Source organism: Streptopelia decaocto, assembly GCF_964273445.1.
Source record: "Streptopelia decaocto genome assembly, chromosome: 16".
Taxonomy (NCBI): Eukaryota; Metazoa; Chordata; class Aves; order Columbiformes; family Columbidae; genus Streptopelia; species Streptopelia decaocto.
This window is the reverse complement of record NC_138671.1, coordinates 7,648,548-7,665,797: the sequence shown is the minus strand read 5'-3', so window position 1 is coordinate 7,665,797 and position 17,250 is coordinate 7,648,548. Positions and strand designations below refer to the sequence as shown.

The 17,250-nt window shown below is 53.8% G+C and overlaps 1 protein-coding gene across 4 annotated transcripts in view; it reads right to left on the bottom strand.

Annotated features, from left to right (window-relative positions):
• The window catches only part of MXRA7 (matrix remodeling associated 7), a 28,872-nt gene that overhangs the window by 7,290 nt on the left and 4,332 nt on the right, over positions 1-17,250 (bottom strand). For 2 of the 4 annotated variants that reach the window (XM_082066719.1, XM_082066721.1), the window contains exons 2-4: positions 14,072-14,221; positions 11,876-11,942; positions 7,827-7,926 (exon numbers count right to left, since the gene is read on the bottom strand). In XM_082066719.1, the coding sequence (XP_081922845.1) occupies positions 7,827-7,926; positions 11,876-11,942; positions 14,072-14,221 (317 nt within the window). Of the gene's footprint in view, positions 1-5,628; positions 5,710-7,826; positions 7,927-11,875; positions 11,943-14,071; positions 14,222-17,250 lie in introns of all 4 variants that reach the window. The other 2 variants (XM_082066722.1, XM_082066720.1) reach the window with 2 other exon arrangements.

The window sequence follows — 17,250 nt, the reverse complement described above, 5'->3', positions numbered from 1 at the left end:
CTCAACCTTTCTCAATCTTCCTACAGATGTGTCTGTTCAAGGGAAGGAGGCAACAAACCCAAGACTCTCTGCAGATCATGGGGCCTCCTTTTCATAGGAAGCTCTCACGATGTCCCAGGAAAGGAGGGTGAGATGATTAGATGTGTTTTATGGTTGGGAACATCCAGGCATTCCCTGAGTTCTTGCAGCATGTGGTTAGCAGAGCCAGGGCTAAAAAATATGGTCCCTTGTTCTCAGCTTGAACCTCTGTCCTTATTTCCCCAGCATCTCTCTTGGCCCAATAGGGCACACTGAACAGTGGGCTGGGCAGCTGCCCATGGACACAGAGACCTGCACTAAGGTGGAGGGAAGTTACACCACACTTACAAACACACACAGATGTGCCCCAGCCTAATTCCTCCCAAATTCAACAGGGTTCACTGTCCATAACACCTGAACTCCATTTGAGAGTCCCCTACTCCTGCTGGCCACAGCACAAAGGCAAGTCACAGCCTCAGCTCTGCCTCGCTCTCCTGCAAAAGGCTGCAGCTTCTCCAGGAGGCTCAGAGTGCAGCCGGCAACCCGGATCCCAGATGGGAGATGGAGGGTGAAGCATGACGTGGGACCGGGGTTACTCAAGTAACTCAGTGCCAGCCCATTAGGACAAAGAAAAGAAATTCTCTGGAGTGGATAATCGCTCTGCAGGATCCGCAGCGCTGAGGATCAGATCATCCCGCTCAAGTCACGCAAGCGTAATCAGATTTTATGCGTGAGGGCATAAGCTCGTTGCCACAGGGGCCCAGAAGGAGAGGTCCCTGCCAGCATGGCACAGGTGGAGCAGGAGAGATGGAAGATGTCAGGGAGGGAGGACAAGGCTCAGTCACAGCCGGCAGCTCCTCACAGGGATACTCACCTCCAGGACAGGGCCAAGCAGACAGCTGGGGTGACAAGATCTTAAACCAAGCATGAACTTACTGGAGGATGCTCATCAGATCCATGTGCATGACAAGGATATGCTTTTCTCCTCCTGGAGCAAGCTGTGAGAGGGATTAGACCAAAGAGCACGTGGCAGTCCGTCACTGGGCACACTGGGACCGTGTAACCCCCTCAGGCTGAGAAGCTCTGGCATTGCTGCCATGGAGCCTGAATGATTTCATTAGCTTGGGATGGAGGCTGAGAGCTGTGAGCCACTGCTTATCTTTGGCTCTTCCCTCCTTTCCATTCGCCTTGGAGGATGAAATCAGCCTGGTCAGCCTGCATTCCCCCAGCAGCACATTAATCAAACCAGATCAGGCTCTTCTTTTGCTGGAAGCTCATATCCTCTCTTCAGATATAGATTATCCAAACATCTCTGCTCTGGGCCCAGCGGAGGGCCAGGTCAGTGGATAGGATGATTTGTCAGTGGGACATGGTTCTGTGCAAGGAACAACCGGAGAACAAGGAGCTCTGATAAAGGCAGATCCCAGCTTGTGAGGGAGGCTCAAGTACTGAAGGTCTCAAAAGATCATGCTTCTCCCGAAGCATGGAAAGTGGGTGTCCTGATAGCCTCAGAAGCATTCCCCTCTCTCCAGCTCAGCCACGGCACTGGCACAAGGGCACGGGCTGCACGCCTTTGAGAGCAGGCAGCATCCCGGCACTGTCTACCCCTCACACACACTAAATCCACAGCAGGAGATCAGGACATCCTGTAGCCCACCCATAGACTATAGCTTTCCAAAGGAGTCCTGAGCCACTCCAAGCAGATCCTGGAGCATCTTGCTGTAATCACCTCTGGTAATTGCATGTGCCATTTTCAGGAACAGTTTCACTCAGAAAGCTGATTTTCAAAAGTGTGAAGCATTTCCAGCTTCTTCCCCTGCCAGAGGCTTCTTGGGAACATCAGTCCTCTGGTCTGCAATCCTGTTAAGGAGGGCAGATAGCAATCTGGCTCCAGACAAGTCCCATCACCACCGCTTCGCATTTCTCTACCCTTGGGACACCTGCCATCTCATTTCTGGTAGCGGCCATAACTCAGTCTTGCCCAGATCGGGGTATTGCAGGGAGCACACAAGGGATGACATACTAAATCTAAGTTTTCCTGGTGGTCCCAAAAGAGTGGGCCAGTTGCTTTGGCCAAGAGGTAAAACACAGAGAGAGAGGACTTAAGTGCAGAACAGGGAGAGACAGGTAGTGCATAGAACAAGAGAAGAGTGGGAGAGTGAGAGGTACCAAGCTTCTATCAACACAAATCCAAAATTCCTCCTGTGGGACAGAAAAGATGAAAGATGCACACAACCTGCTCCTCAGGAACACTCAGAAAGCCAGAGCCTGTGGGACCAGAGAGCACAAGCCCCATCACCTCTAGGACAGAGACCAGTGAAGAGTCAGTGGGGTTGGGGACTGTGTCACCCCCAAACTGACCTTGCTCACTGCTGTTTCAAGACAGATGCCTCCCATGTTTCCCATCCACAGCAGAAACAGCCAAAAAGGCCAGAGCAGAGTCAGGAAGGTGGTTCCAGATCACAGTCACCTCCCTCAGCCATGTGTCCATCCCTTGCAACACTCCTGACCCTCCCAGGCAACACCACAGCAGAGGGGAAAGCTGTGGATGGGCCAGTCTGCACGTTCCTCCATCGCTCAATGTTTGTGCTCCAGCTCTCTGTCTACCAGTTGACACCAGCCTGGCGTGATGCCCCGATTCCCCACAGCCCTCGGTGTCCCCTGGCTGCCAGGAGCCACAGAAGAGGCAGAGCCAGGCTCCCGGGGGTTAGCGGATAGAGAACGGCAAGCTGCCCATGCCGCACGGGATTAAGCAGAAGCAGAGGAAGACAAGTTGTGAGCGCTGGGTGAGGGAGACACAGAGAAGCAGCCACAAGCTGGGACAATTCAGGACCTGAGCCAAAAGAACAAAAAGCCCGGGGGCTTAAAGCAGAGTCACTGTCTGGTCTGAAATCTCATCCCAGGCAGCGGCAGAGACTCACACCCTGCAAAAGGCTACGGGGGAACCTGCAAAAGTTTCCTCTCTGGGACACAAGAGGAGATAGGAAAGGGGCTTCCTGGCCTCCCTGTCCCCTGGGACTTCCAAGGGAGGCATCCTGAGTTGCTCAGCTTTTAAAGCTGCTGGGGACTCATGACTCAATCAGATGCTCTATAAATAGGGCCAGAGCTTAACCCCACTGACATCTCATAGGTCACAGGACATTTACCCTGGGGATTTGGTGGAGTCAGGGAACAGCACTGGGCCACCAGCAGGCTCCCTCCTCATGCCAATGGAGTCTGGCACCTGCAGAATGAGCATCAGAGCAGGAGGAGCTCAGCAGGAACCCCCAAACACACAACACCCATTTCCTACAAGAGGCAGGTGGGAAGCAAACATGCCTCCTGCGCTGGCTGTTTTGTGGCTGAAACAGCCTTGCCCATGGTGGCTGCCATCCCCATGGCTGGTGGCCACAGTGAAGCAGTGGCCAGCCTGACCTGCAGTCCCACAGCCCCAGGCTCTGCAGTCCCTTGCTGCTACTCCTCCTCCCTCAGCCCAGGACGACTATCGTGCTGCAGAAGATGAAAAGCAAACAAATAATAAAAGCCCAAAGAAAGCCCAAACTTACCAGCTTCCCTCATCCATAAGAAGCACCATGCTGGACAGGACAGCAAAGCCACTGGTTGGGGTGAAGGTTAGCAGAAGAAAAGGGAGGAGACAGAGGCCCAGATCTCATGCTGTGAAGAGTGGGGAGCAAGCAAGCTAGCCAGGGCTACATGGTGGCAATGCAGGGGGTGGATAGGGACAGATGCTGATGGGAGCTCTCCTGAAATGCAACTTCCCCCGGCCCCATCCACCCACTTATTTTTGGAGGACCAGTAATGGAGATGTTTGAAATAGGTGAAGGTCTGTCAACATGGTCATTAAACCCCTGCAGCTGCTTCCTGCCCTTGTGTGCTCCACGGTTGTCATCATGAGCATTGTCTCGTTCAAAACTGAGCTTCAGCATGCTTCTCCCTCAAGCCACAGCTGCATTCCTGCTTTGGTCCAGGATAGGTCCCTCCTCTCTGCCATTCCCTAAAGCCAGGAGATGAGAGAAGAGGACTGGGAAGCAGGAGAAGAATTTGCTCCTGGAATGGGTCACCTGGCTGTGGGAACTGAGCCCATCAGCCAAGGAAACTAGGAAGCCATCCCTACCCTCTTCTCAGTCCTACAGACTTGGCCATGACCTGCTCTGCCTCATGGAACTGAATGCAGAGTCCCCAGGCAGTTGTTTCTCCTGACTGTTTTATCATTTGTCTTGAGTGGAGCCTTGTTGCAGCTGTCAGTGATCACCACAGTCCTGAACATACTCCTTTCTAACTGCAAAAAACCCCAACTAACCTCTTTCAACCTCAAGAGAGGTTCAAAAAGCAGTTGGCAGAGACCATTTCAATCCATCCATGCGAGCCAGGCCCTGAAAGCACGCTGGGGAGGCTTCCTCTTCTTCCCTCATCTGCCCAAGGCACCCAGCCAGTCCAGCAACATCTAACAGTCCTGCCTCATGCCTACACTACTCATCCCTATCTGAACAGGGCCAAGCTGCACCGCTACAAGTCCTATTTCTCAGCCTGAACTAGTGCTTTGCACCATGGCAGCTGCAGTGGGCAATCAATGGCCAAATGCCTCAGGTGGAGAAGAGAAGGATTTGGGAATTATGCTGTGCTGGCTTGATGAAGGGTTGCATCCTTCCCCTGCACTCTTCCCCTTCCTGCCCAGACTATTGTTCTACCCCAGGGGTGCAAACACCATGTGCTTCTGTTCTGGAAGTCCTGGTGACCCACCAGGTGTGATCGAGGACAGCAGATGTGTTTGCCACCTAGACTTACTGTCCTTCTCCCACACCGAGAAGTCCCTTTATTTTTTAAGACTGAAGTAACCAGGAAGTTGCATCACTCAGTAAAGGTCACATTCCTTCCCCTTTTAGTCCAGATTTAGCACCGGTTTGAAGCCGCAAGACTCCAGTGAATACTAAGCAAGCCAACCACAACTTCTGGAGCGATGCAGGTTAGAGCAGAAGTGGGGTTTTGGTTAAATAAACCAGTCTACTGCCTGCCCATCCTTTCCTGTCTGAAGTCTTGTAGCTTTCTAAAATCAGGGGTCCCCAAATTAAGCCTCATGGACTACTGATCACCACAACAAGAAGCCTGAAAAGGGTCTGGGGGACCCATATGCATTTTTGGGGATATTGTTCACAACCCATTTCACACAGGAACATCTTGGGAAAACTGGAGGGCTGACAGGGGCTAAAAGCAAAGACTAAGCCACTTAGCTTTGGCTACACACCTTAGGACTAACTACCCACTCACTCAGCAGCCCTAATTTTCCAAATCAGGGAACAGAAGTGGTCATGGGATGTCCAGCTTCAGGCATCCAAGAGGGAAGAGGAGAGCATCCAGATGTGAGAGCCCCTGTTCCCCCGGAGCACTCATGGAAGGCGAGATGGAGGCAGAGGGGAGGGAACTCATTAATCTGTTATGAGAAGGGAAGGGGGAGGCCCGTGGGGAGGGAGGTGGGACAGGCAGTCAACTGTAGCTCAGGAACAAACCCTTCCCCGGAAAATGAGACCCAAAAGCAAAGAAAAACCAAAATAAAAACACATTAGCAGATATTATCAGTGGTACCACTACTTCTAAGAAACAGCGCGTCCTTACCAAAAAGATTTGCAAGAATGTTTGTGGCCGAGGACCTAAGGTACTCGCTACAGAGATGTGAGATCAGAGGTCAGCTCAATCCTGCAACATAAAGGTGGCAAAACCTGGGTCACAGCAGCTCGGCAGCACGGTCGGGGTGCATGGAGTTGGGGAGAGGGATGGGATGGCTGAGGGAGAAGGATGCAGGACTGGGCTGAGCCGCTGCGTTCAGCTCACCCGGGCGCTTACCTGGCAGCAGCCCAGCCCTTACAGCACCTGCGAGGCTGAAATGAAAAGCTGCTGATGCCGCAGTGGAGATTTGGAGGCGGGGGAAGAGTAAGCCAGCAACAAAGCAAGACAAAAACATTCACAAAGCAAGACAAAAAATATTCACAAAGCTGCCTTGAAGAAATTAACAAGACAAATATGGGAGAGAAGAAAATAAAGGAGCAGTAGGAAAAAACACATCTTCTGGTAGCTCTCAGTGTGGAAAGGTGCAGAGAGCCTCCAAGGGACCCCAAGGCGCTGTCCATCAGTCCTAGAGACACTATCCATTAGTCCTAGGACTGCTCCAAACAGATGTGAGCAGCAATACCCGAGAGATCCCACATGCCCAGGAAAGGTCCACCACACCCTGGAGCTGGTTCTACTGTCCTGAGTACAAAACCCCCATCCCACTGCTGTCTGCAGGCAACGTCCCCTCAGCATCTCCAGGCCAGGTGACAGCAGGAGCATTTATTGCCACCAAGAAACCAGCCCTACAGGACTCCTGGCCCTGAAAACCGGAGCAGTGGTTGCTCAGCTGGTTTGGATGGAGCTGCTGGTGCACAGGGTTTGAATTTGCCTCCTCCAAGTAGACTTTTGCATCAGTGCTTAGCAGGATCCTGAAAAGCAATTCCCATTGAGCCTCACAGGTTTCACTTGCATTCACTCGGTTCATTCCATGACCACTCTCCCTAAGTGCAAAATTACACTAACAGACCTGCTTAGTGTGTTACAGGTTGTGGGCTTTAGGCAGATAAAGATATAACAAAATGAAGAAAGAAAATAACATTTTCCCGATGCCATTAGTGCAGAATCAGCCCAGTGCCAGAGGAAACCAGAGGTCATCTCCATCACTGACCCCTCAGCCCTTGCAGATCTTTGCTCCTAGCAGTGCTATAAGGCAGGTGAACCCCAAGAGCTGAGGACAACTGGGAGCCCAGAAGCCAGGGGAGAAAAAGAAGATATCTCATCAAGAAAGCTGGGTTTGATGTGGAGAAAACAACTGCAGGCTGGGCTAGTGAAGGCACCTGCATGGAGCCCCATGCACCATCCATGTGTCCCCCAGGACCAGAGCGAGGAGACGGCAGCGAGGGCAGGTCTCTGGGTTTACGCTGCGTACCGCAGTGCCCTGCTGATGCCATGGAGACAAAGCCTGGCCAGCCCAGCCGCCAGCAACCTGGAGATGCTGCCCGGAGGCCTCAAGGCCAGGTTTGCCAGCAGGATCATACCTTATTGGCTTTGGATAGGGCTTTGCAGCTCAAGGTGGAAGGTTGGGTTTGATTTCCCTTGTATAGGCTGGGAAATCTTGAGCTAGAAAGGTGTTTTTTTGGTAATAACACAGGCTCTTCCTTTCTTCAGACAGGGCTCAAGCTCAGGAGGAATCTTTAGCAAGAAGTGTGAGGTGGATAATTCTCCTTCTCTACCAAGCCAACAACTTGGCAAATCCCCACCATGACTTACAGCTGAGGAGCCAGCCCTTGGTACGGACATTCCCAGCCTTAGCCCTGTCACAGTGAACTCTAAAGCTCCACGCTCACTTGCTTTGCCCCCGTATCTCTGAGCTATGCCCATGCCCTCGGTTTGGAGGCCATCCACAGGGTAAAGGGAGGCAAAGTAGCTAGAGATTAGGTCCTCAACAGATGTAAATCGACGTGCTACTAATGGGATCAGGGGAACTACACCAGCTCACATCAGCTGGGAAATCTGGTCTAAGCATCAAGAGAAGGAGCTTGAACAGCTTCAAGAGTATACAGGGCCACAGTGTCTTCACCTCTTAAATCTGTGTGACTTTATTTATTCTCAAGTCTTCCTGGATGGGAGAGGTCTGGACCACGGTGCAATGAGAAGCTGAGCTACCACGGTAGTTTGGGGACAGACACGTCTTGAACATAGCCAGGTTGCTTGGAGAGGATGCCAACCAAGTGGCCTTGGGCAAGAAGAAAAAGGAAACTCACCTTTGTTCTTCCTCGAGTTCTTCTTTGGTCATCATTGACTTGTACTGGTTTCCCCTCAGCTTTCCAGGACTGTATTTAAAAGAGAACGTCTCATCTGCAGCTGGAGAGACAAAGAGGAGCAAGAGATTGTATGAGCCAGAGACCTCCCGAGAGCAATGACCAACAGCAGTGGGCTCGTTCCCTTGAGCTTCTCATTGATCCCTGCTCTCACACACACACCCTAAATGGTATGGCCACCCCAAAAGACACTTCTGCGATCAGCTCCAGTCTCCAGAAAGCCTGGGCAGTGTCAGGGAAGCTGTGTGGATTGTGGTGGAGAGCCAAGGTGTTGCTGGCCGGAGGAGAGCAGGAACCCCAGCACTGGAGACAGCGAGCAGCCCTGCTTGGAAGCAGATACCAGTAAATCCTACAGCACAGGAACCATATGCTAACGCGCTCTTTGGATTCAAAGCCTTGCAGGCCCATCTTGGCTTATCAAGACATGCTAATCCTGCCCTGATTAGCATTTTCTGCTTCTTCTCTCCAGACTTGCATTGCTTCTCTCTCTCCATCTCCTTGTCCAGGGGCCCTTTCCCACCCTTAGGACTCATGGATGGTGGCGCGAGCAGAGCTGTCCTGGCCATGCAGCTCAGCAGCGTTCCTGCAGCCCTTGGCAAAGCTGGTGAAAAAGGGAGATGCCACTCTACAAATCCCGGGGCTGCAAACAAAGCCAAGCCAAGGCAGCCCCAGAAGCACCAACACAGCTGGGTCCACGTCCCTCTGTCACCAGCCAATAGACCTAAAGAGGACACTGAGGTCTCCTTCTCCAGGCCTGGGTGCTCTCCTACCCAGCTCATCAGCCTCAGCCATGTGCTAATTAGAGCACCGAAGCTCAGGGACTCTGAGCCAAAGCCGATCCTTTTCCAATCGGATTTTGTTCGAGCACTATTTGCTTTTTAAAAACCTCTCCCCCTGCTTTATCTTCCTACAGATGGGAGAAAACAACAGGAGTGGAGGTCAATCCAAAGGGCAGCCCTGGAAGAATGGCTGTGTTGGGTAGTTGCCTTTACTGGTTATCTGTGGGCTGCTTATCTGGGAGCCTTTATCTCCCAAGGACTGCAGGACTCGGCTGCCTTACATCGAACCATCTAGCATTGCTGTTTCCACCCATCCTAAGAGCCCTGGGGATCCTTCTAAGGGGATCACAAAAAGATGATGTTACGGCCCTGAAAAATTGCATGTTATCCACAAACCAAATAACCAGGATGATACCTCCCAGCACCAGCAAGACCCCAAGAGCAGAGAAACTCTGTCTTCTGTGGCAGGAGAGAAAGCCCCAGCTTGTACAGAACCTACTCCCCGTCTCCAGCCACCTAGGAAGCCCCTTCCCATCCTCACCGCTGCTACTGCAGGCACCACATCCATTACAGTCTCTCTTCCTCCACCTGCCCAAATGAAAAACACCCCACAGCTCATCTCCTCCCTTTCTTGTACCCAGAAGGATTCAGCATCAGCAGCTTCCCCTTATTTTCCAGTCAATACTTCCCTTATGGATTTTCTCCCTCTGTCCACAGTCAACTGCTTGATTTAGCAAATTCTCCAACCCGTGCACTCAGCTGCTGCCAGGGCTCTCACAGACCTTGGGGACCCCCACGCAAAAGGCAAGTCAGGGCCTCATTTTATAGATGGGAAAACTTGAGATCTCAAAAAAACAAGCTGCACAAGGCTGCACAGGCAGGTACGGGACCGAGCGTGCCGACCGCTGCAAGGTCACTGCCACCGCCGTATGGAGTGTGCCCGGAGCGATGCTGCTGCGCTGGGAGTTGAACAGAAACCTCCTCCATGCAGATATCCACGTTTCCTCCCTTGTTCTCTACCTCTCTGCATCCCTGATCTTGGGGATCTTCCCCGGGAAGTCCTGCTGGATTACTGCGCAGTTATTGATCCAAAGCGTTTCTCTAATCTCGAAATGCCATCGGGGCTCCCGGGGGAACAACAAAGCAAATCCTTTCCCTGGCATCTTCACACATGTCTGAACACAAGCACCCCCATGCTCCTATCCTGCAGCGCCAAACATTCAGCTTGGCCGTATCCCACTTCCCTCAGTAGGAAAACCCTCCGAACTGGCAGATAATCAAGTCTGGCCAGCTGGAAACAAACAGTAATGCCGTGGCTTATCAGCCCTTCGGGCGGCTGTAAAAGTGCACGGAAAGAAAATTCAGCTGGTTGCTGCTTTGGGAGATATTAGGAGAAAGGAGGAAAAAAAAAAAAGAGGGTGTAACATCCTGTTTCTTACCCGGTGCAGAGCAGGAGCCGCTTCGTTACCTTTGTATAGCTTGCCTGATTTCAAGGATAATTAAGATCATTTCCCTTACGTGGTTTTCTGCTAAGTAAATTGAGATTTGGGATTTTGCCTGTCCCAAAAAGGGCAGTTTAATTGCCACCCTGCCAGAAAAGAATAAGGGAAGAGGGAGGTGAGGAGGCTACACATCTCCCTGCCTACGTGTTGTTGTTAAGAAGGAGCCAGCGTGCGGCTTTGGAAACCACTAGATGTTTTCCAAGCTCAGGAACTTTCTTTGCAGTCTGAAAACAAAACTTCAGGAAACACACAGAGAAGGGGAGGCCGGGTTTTCGCGTGGACTACAGAAATATGAGGTGACCTACTTACTCAGAGCCTCCGTGAGTTCATATTAAAGAAAACATTTGTCTTTCATCTCTCTGCCCTGGCGTTGCCAGCGCTGTGACCCTGGGCTGGCAGGGCAAGAGCAGCCCCTCGAGCAAATCTCTGCTCTGAAATGCTTGTTCTGTGCACACAGCAAATACCTGCTGCCTCCCTGCCAGCTCCCCCAAACCAGGAGAAGCTGCTCTGGTGGCTTTGGCCACTGTCCCAGGCTGGTGACAGACTGTCTGCACAATCCCCACCTGCCCGAGGTGAATCTCTGCCTGCGGGTTTGCCGGGCAGCGGTTCAGCGGCTTGAATTGGACTGAGATGGTGAAGGAAGGAGGAAAGTTTCTCCCCAGCAAAGCCAGGGCACTGCTGCTATTCCCAGCTGCATGATGTCGCCTCTTCATCATCAGGTTGAGCCAGGACTTCATCTGTTATAAACCACCTCAGAAATGGTATGAACAATTCAGGAGAGGAGCTGGTGGTTGTCTGCAGGAGGTGCTGAAGGAGGATGCTGGACCAGCCACAACCCAGGGCCAGGGACCATCATCACCTGATCCCGATCCACAGCCGCTTTGGGGTGATGCACAGCAGTGCTGGAACATCCCTGAAACAGGGCTGAGCCCAAGGATGCAGGACACGGCAGAGCAGCATTACTGAACACCCATATGTCAGGATATGTCCATCATTTCTCAAACCAGGTCCTTCAGTCTCACGTGGTAACATCCCCAATCAGCAGTGCTGCAATGAAGCCTAACGGGGTGGAAGAAGCGTCTTTTGGGAGCCCCGTCTCTGAAGGCGCTTCCCCCACCTTGCAGGCATGGCACCAGGATTAAAATTTGATTCTCTGTGGTATTAGGCGTAATCCTCCCGAGCCAGGGGATTGCCACACAGCGCCTTAAAAAGGGCAAGCGGAAAGTGGGGCAGGGCAGGGGGAACACCCCAAGCTCTCCTGCTGCCCACGGCCACCCCAGGCAGGGGCTCCTGGGGACACCCCAACATATCAGGGGCTGCACAGGAGAGCAGAGTCCCCTTCAGACACACACTCTTGCTTGGCACCATCTGTTTCATTGTCTTATGAGCACAGCAGTTGTCAACCCAGTTAGTCAATTAATCATTTTCCAATCAACTAATTGGCTAATCAGTTAAACACGGCTCTGACTAAAGCCCCTGGAGATTGTCCTGGATGTGAGGAAGGAGCTTTTGGGGCAGCTTCATCACAAAGCTACCCCATGACAAACAGCCCAAGGGCAGCTTGGGGAGCAAACAGAGGCTGCTGCCAGGTTAGGAATCCCCTTTGTATTTCAGTAGGAATCTCCTTTGCATTTGCAAGAGGAAGGAACCCATCCCCAAGCACTCAGGGATTCAGCCCCTCGAACCCATCCCAGGCTTGCTAGACACTCACCATCCTCATCCTCATCCTCTGGCTCTCTCACCATCAGCTTCTCATTTTCTGAGTCCGGATCTTCTTCCTGGAGGAGTTAAAAATGAAGCAGCTGTGAGGAGAAGGTGCTGTGCTAAACCACCTGTGCTTGGCCAGGGCGCCAGAGCCCACAGGAGCTGGCGAGGCAAGGGCTGGGTACCCTTCTCTGTCTTCTTCACAGAATAAGCCAAAAAGATGCTCACTAACGAGCAAGGTTCATTAACTCACTTTCTTCTTGCTTGTCTGTGGGAGGGATTTGGCCTTGCTTACTGCAGTCCCACCAAACGCTATGAACTGCAAGTACCTCCTCATAATCGAGGGAATATGAAGATTTTTAAGAAGTTCCTGCTAACCTGGCATCTCCAGGCAGAGTCTTGTGCCTGAGCATCCTCCTCGGCTGGCATCCCCCATGCCCCCCACCCAGCCTGGCGTGGTGCAAGGGACCCAGCCACGAGCGAGGGGACTTCTGTGTGCCCCAGGCCAGGCTTGGATGGACCGTTCCAGCACGAGGAGGTGGGTCCCCAGCAAAAGCCACCGTGTAGCCAAGCCAAGCCAAGCACTCGCCAGCTGGGACCAGTGGTGGAAGCCAGTGCTGGGGGGATCGTGCTGGGACCCCCAGGAGCCTCCCTGGCAGCAACCCCCCGAAACACCCCTGGCTCCTGCCCACAGACCCACAGCCCCTTGTTCCTCCAAGACCCACCTGCCCACACACACTGTGGTGGCACAGCTGATCTCTGCAGCACAGGCTGAACAGCCATTAAACAGCACTTTTTAAATTTTTTTAAATGCGAAGCAATTTTAGACATTTTTGGGGTTGCCTCCCACAAGTTACAACAAGCTTTATCAAGCCCAGATTCCTTCCCTTTGTGGTACACACAGCGTTCCAGATCTAGAGATAGGGCAGGGACACATGGCAGTGCCTCAACAGACATGCCCTCCTCCCACAAAATGCAGCAACTAGCACCCCGGCTGCAAACCGCCCTGAGCTGAGCCTGGAGCTCAACAGCACCCTGGAGAACCCGTCCTCCTGCATCCTCGCCAGTCCTGTGCATCTGATTTGAAGCGATGAGCCTGGTGTGCAAAGACTGGGGAAGGAGCATGGAGGTGCCCTGGCAAGCTGCCACGCTGTTGAGCACATGGGAAAAGTCGGGGTGAAGGAAACCCAAGGGAAATGACAGTCCGAGCGGGACCCTGCGCAGATCGGAGGCTTTGCAACGCCCAGCTTCAGATAAACTGCTGGAGCGTGGTATGCAGCCCTGACCAGAACTAGGTTAGTTTGTCATCGGTGAGGAATGTGCATTATTCAGAGCCATTTGGCTTCTTCTCGCCACCCTCCTCTTGGGCTCCCCAGAAGGACATGCCAGTGAGACCCCCCCGCCCCCTGAAGCCACTGCTATTTCGGGCCACAATTCCAAACATGGGCACTTCCCGAGGGACACACGGGCTTTCCCTGGGGATGGCTGGGAGCGGGGCAGCACCCAAAGGAGCAGCCTCAGGGTGGGGGGGCTCAGCCACAAACCCCAGGACAGCGGTTCCCCGTCACATCTGTCTCTCCCTATGAGCTGGGATGCCCCCGGGGAGACCCAGCCCTTCAGGAGTTGGCACAAAAAGGCATATTTTAACTTGCTCCCTGCCCAAGCACTAGGTACTGAAAATTTCTGGGCATTTAACAGTGGAAGCAAATAGGAAATTTAGGTGCCAAACCTTCAAGGAAGGAAAATATTTATGCTCCAATGCAGAAGAAGAAACATGGAGAGGGAGCAGCTGGGGATGCCAGGCTGTCAGGCAGCAGCATTGTGCCACAGCCGTGCTGGGAACCCCCCACTCGCTGCAGCCCAACATGTTTCTGCTTGGGTGGCTCAGAGGCAGATTCCAGCACCTCCCTTCCCCCATGCCACAGCCCCAGCCTCAATGTCCCTGTCTGTCCTCCCTGGCACCTGCAGCCATGGCTGTGCGACCCCCAGAGCCACCCCGGGCTGCCTTGGCGTGACCCCAACCCCCAGCAGGAGCCAGGCATCGCTCCCCGCACATCCAAGCACATTTGCACCTGGAGAACTGGTTCTTTCTGTTTTAAATGGACTAAACCATTAAAAATCCAACCAATCCCCCACGCTGGTGAGTGCAGTGGACAGGCTTTGCCCCATCCACAGCCACTGCTCCCCCAGGACAATGTCCCACCTGTGCAGGGTCACCAGCACACGGTTCACTGTGCCAACTCCCCGTCCCATGCACCTCTGCCTTGCTGGGAAGCTCAGCCCGGCCAACTCCATCCTCCGCTGGTCCTGCGTGCCCAGGGCTGGACCCAGATGAGGCACCCACAGTTGGTATCTGCAAAGAGGGAGAAGCTTTGAGCACAAACGCCCCTGAGCCCTCCCCGTGCCTAACAAACCAGCCCCGACAGCATCAGCATGTAGGGATAAATCTCTGGTTGGGGCCGGCAGCCCCAGAACCAGAGCCCACACTGCCACCCATCCATGTGCCAAGCCCTGGCACAGCTGCTGGTATGAGAACACCAGGGACCTCCAGTGCCCAGCCCTGGAGCCAGGGTTTGGTGCTCAGAAGCTGCCTTCGGTGGCAGCCCCAGCCCACAGGACAGGGACCCTGGCAAGGACAGGCTGAGAGAGTTGGGGTGTTCAGCCTGGAGAAGAGAAGGCTCCAGAGAGACCTTATTGTACCTTCCAGTGCTTAAAAGGGGCCAATAAGAAAGATGGGGACAGACTTTTTGGCAGGGCCTGTTGTGATAGGACAAGGGGGGATGGTTTTAAATGAAAGGAGGGGAGATTCAGGCTGGATATGAGGAAGAAATTTTTTTACAATGAGGGTGATGAAACACTGGCCCAGGTTGTCCAGAGAGGTGGTGGATGAACCATCCTTGGAGACATCCCAGGCCAGGCTGGACGGGGCTCTGAGCAACCTGAGCTGGTGAAGATGTCCCTGCTCATGGCAGGGGTGGCACTGGGGGAGCTGGGAAGGTCCCTTCAACCCAAACCATCTGTGATTCTAAGGAGCTGTCGGTGAGGAGGAACAGCTTGGCCAGCGCCAGGCTCAGCTGATGGAGCAGATCAGGGCTGGCAGGAGGGGAGAGGAGAGGAAGGACACTGTATGCTCAGTTTGTAAACACTCACAGGGGCTGCTCTGCCAGCTGCCTTCTCCATCACCAGGTAATACCCCCTCGAAACCCCTGTCCCTGCACTGCCATCCCAGAGCTGGGGCTTCCCTGCACTCTCAGCCCCATGTCGGCTTGGAAAGCCAAATGATCTTGACCTCCATGCAAAGCTTTCCTTCCCCTGCCCTCTCCAGCCCAAACACATCTCAGCTGAACCTTTTTCCTCTGTGCCAGGAGAGCAGCTGTGGAGGAGGATACGCGTGGGCAGGGAGCAGGGACATCATGTCCATTGGCCTTGCAGCAAAATACCAGCGCTGGGCTGGGAGCAGCCTCCAGGCTGGCTTGAAAAACAGTCGGGAGGGACAAAACTCTCACTCTGAGCCTGGCTGCATCCACAGCCCCTGCCAGCCGGGGAAGAGGGGAGAGCCCTCCCTACCCAGAGCATCCAGACACCCCCAGGGAGCCTGCCCCAAATTTCAGGGCTCAGCCCGCCATGGGGAGCGGGTGCTGCTACACCGGTTCCCTCGCAGCCATGGGGCAAGAGCAGCTGAGCCAAGGGGTGCCGTGTCCTGGCCATGGGGTGCTCTGAGAGAGCCAAGAAGGGTCCTGCAGCTGGAAAATGGAAGGGGAAGGTGTTGAGGCAGCACTGGGAGAATTGACAACCAAAAAGGACACTAATGGTACCCTGGACACTGCTCTTCTGTATGGAGGACAACCCAGAGCACATACAGGGGGGCTGTTTCGAGCGGTGAGCAGCAAGGGAAGCGTGGCCCAGGGCAGCAGGAGCTGCTGGAGAAGCAGGGACACAAATGCTCTGGCCACCAGCCCGTGAGCCAGCGTCTCTGCACAGTTAAATGCTGACCAAGAAAGCCTCCCCACAGAAAGAAAAAAAGGGCAACAACAAGCACTGCAGCGAGACTACGCACATCGTTACCCGGGAGCATCTGGAGGAGACTTGACATGAGCCGCCCAGCCCAGCTGCTGCGGCAAACAAAGATCGCATTGCCACCGGCATCGGCAACAGGACGTGTTCGGCAGCAGCTGCCTGGCCCCGAGGCCACACGGGGATGGGAATGTGCCCCACACTCCCTGCCAGCTCCTGTTCACGGGCGGGATGGACCCAGAGCACTCCACAGCACATCCCATGCCTGCTTGCACTCAAATCTTACCTCTGCACAGCTCGCCAGGGGCTCCGCAAAGCCCAGGAACCAACCACCGCAGGGTTAAAACCCAACAAGTCATGTACCTTAAATAACAATGCAGCAATACATCTGTCTTGGCTTTTGGCAGCGCTTGGCTTTAGAGCTGAAGCATTTGTTGGATCATCAGAAAGAAGCTTTTGCCCTTTAGCTTCCGTGGCCAACAAGCGAGACGCCCGCGCGAGGCTGACTGCGGCAGCGGGGGCTCCGGGCCAGCGCGGGCGAGGACAGAGACCTCCAGAGGCGTTTTGGGCATGGGCAGCACCCACCACAGATGGACCCAAGTCACTCAGGGGAAGATGGTTCAGAGGCAGGAGCTTCGTGTTGTCCCCCCAAAATCTCCCTTGTGGCTCTGCCACCGTGCGAGCCCCTTCCCAGCCCTATGGGAGACAGAGGCCGGGCTCCCCATCACAACGTCGTCTGGTTTTCAGCTCATTTCTGACCATTCCCTCCCACTTCCTCCATCCCCGGCACAAACCCCTCCAGGTTTCCCTTCTCAAAATAGACGCGAGGAGGTTGCGGGGCTGGCGTGTTCCTCCCCCTGTCATAGGGACAGCCCCGGTGCCAGTGGGCAGGATGGGGACAAACGAGTGCCCCACTCCAGCTCTGGGAAAAGGGAAGATCCCGGGCTGCAAAGCTGGGGGAGAAAATTATCTTGGATTAAACTCCTGGGCCCTGCGCGTTGCCATTTATGGCTGCACTTTCTGCTCCAAGCCTGATGCAAGACATTGCAAGAGGGAAAGAAAGCAGACAGGAGACAGCCAGCCAGAAAGAGAAAAGCCAGGAGGAAAAGGGGAAGGAAGAAGTCTTTAAAAAAAAAAAATAAATAAATAAAAGAATAAATAACAATGTCGGTCAGAGTGTAGCAAAGCAAAGCAGCTGCGATGTCGGCAGCTCCCTTTCACCCCACCACCGCAGCTCTCCATCCTCCCAGCAGCCAGAGAAGCAGCTGCTACAGAACAAGAGCAGTTCTCCTGCCCCAGGCAATGGTCCCACCAACCCCGGGGTGACAGCAGGGGACACTCCCACCAGTCCCCCCGTCACTGCTGTGG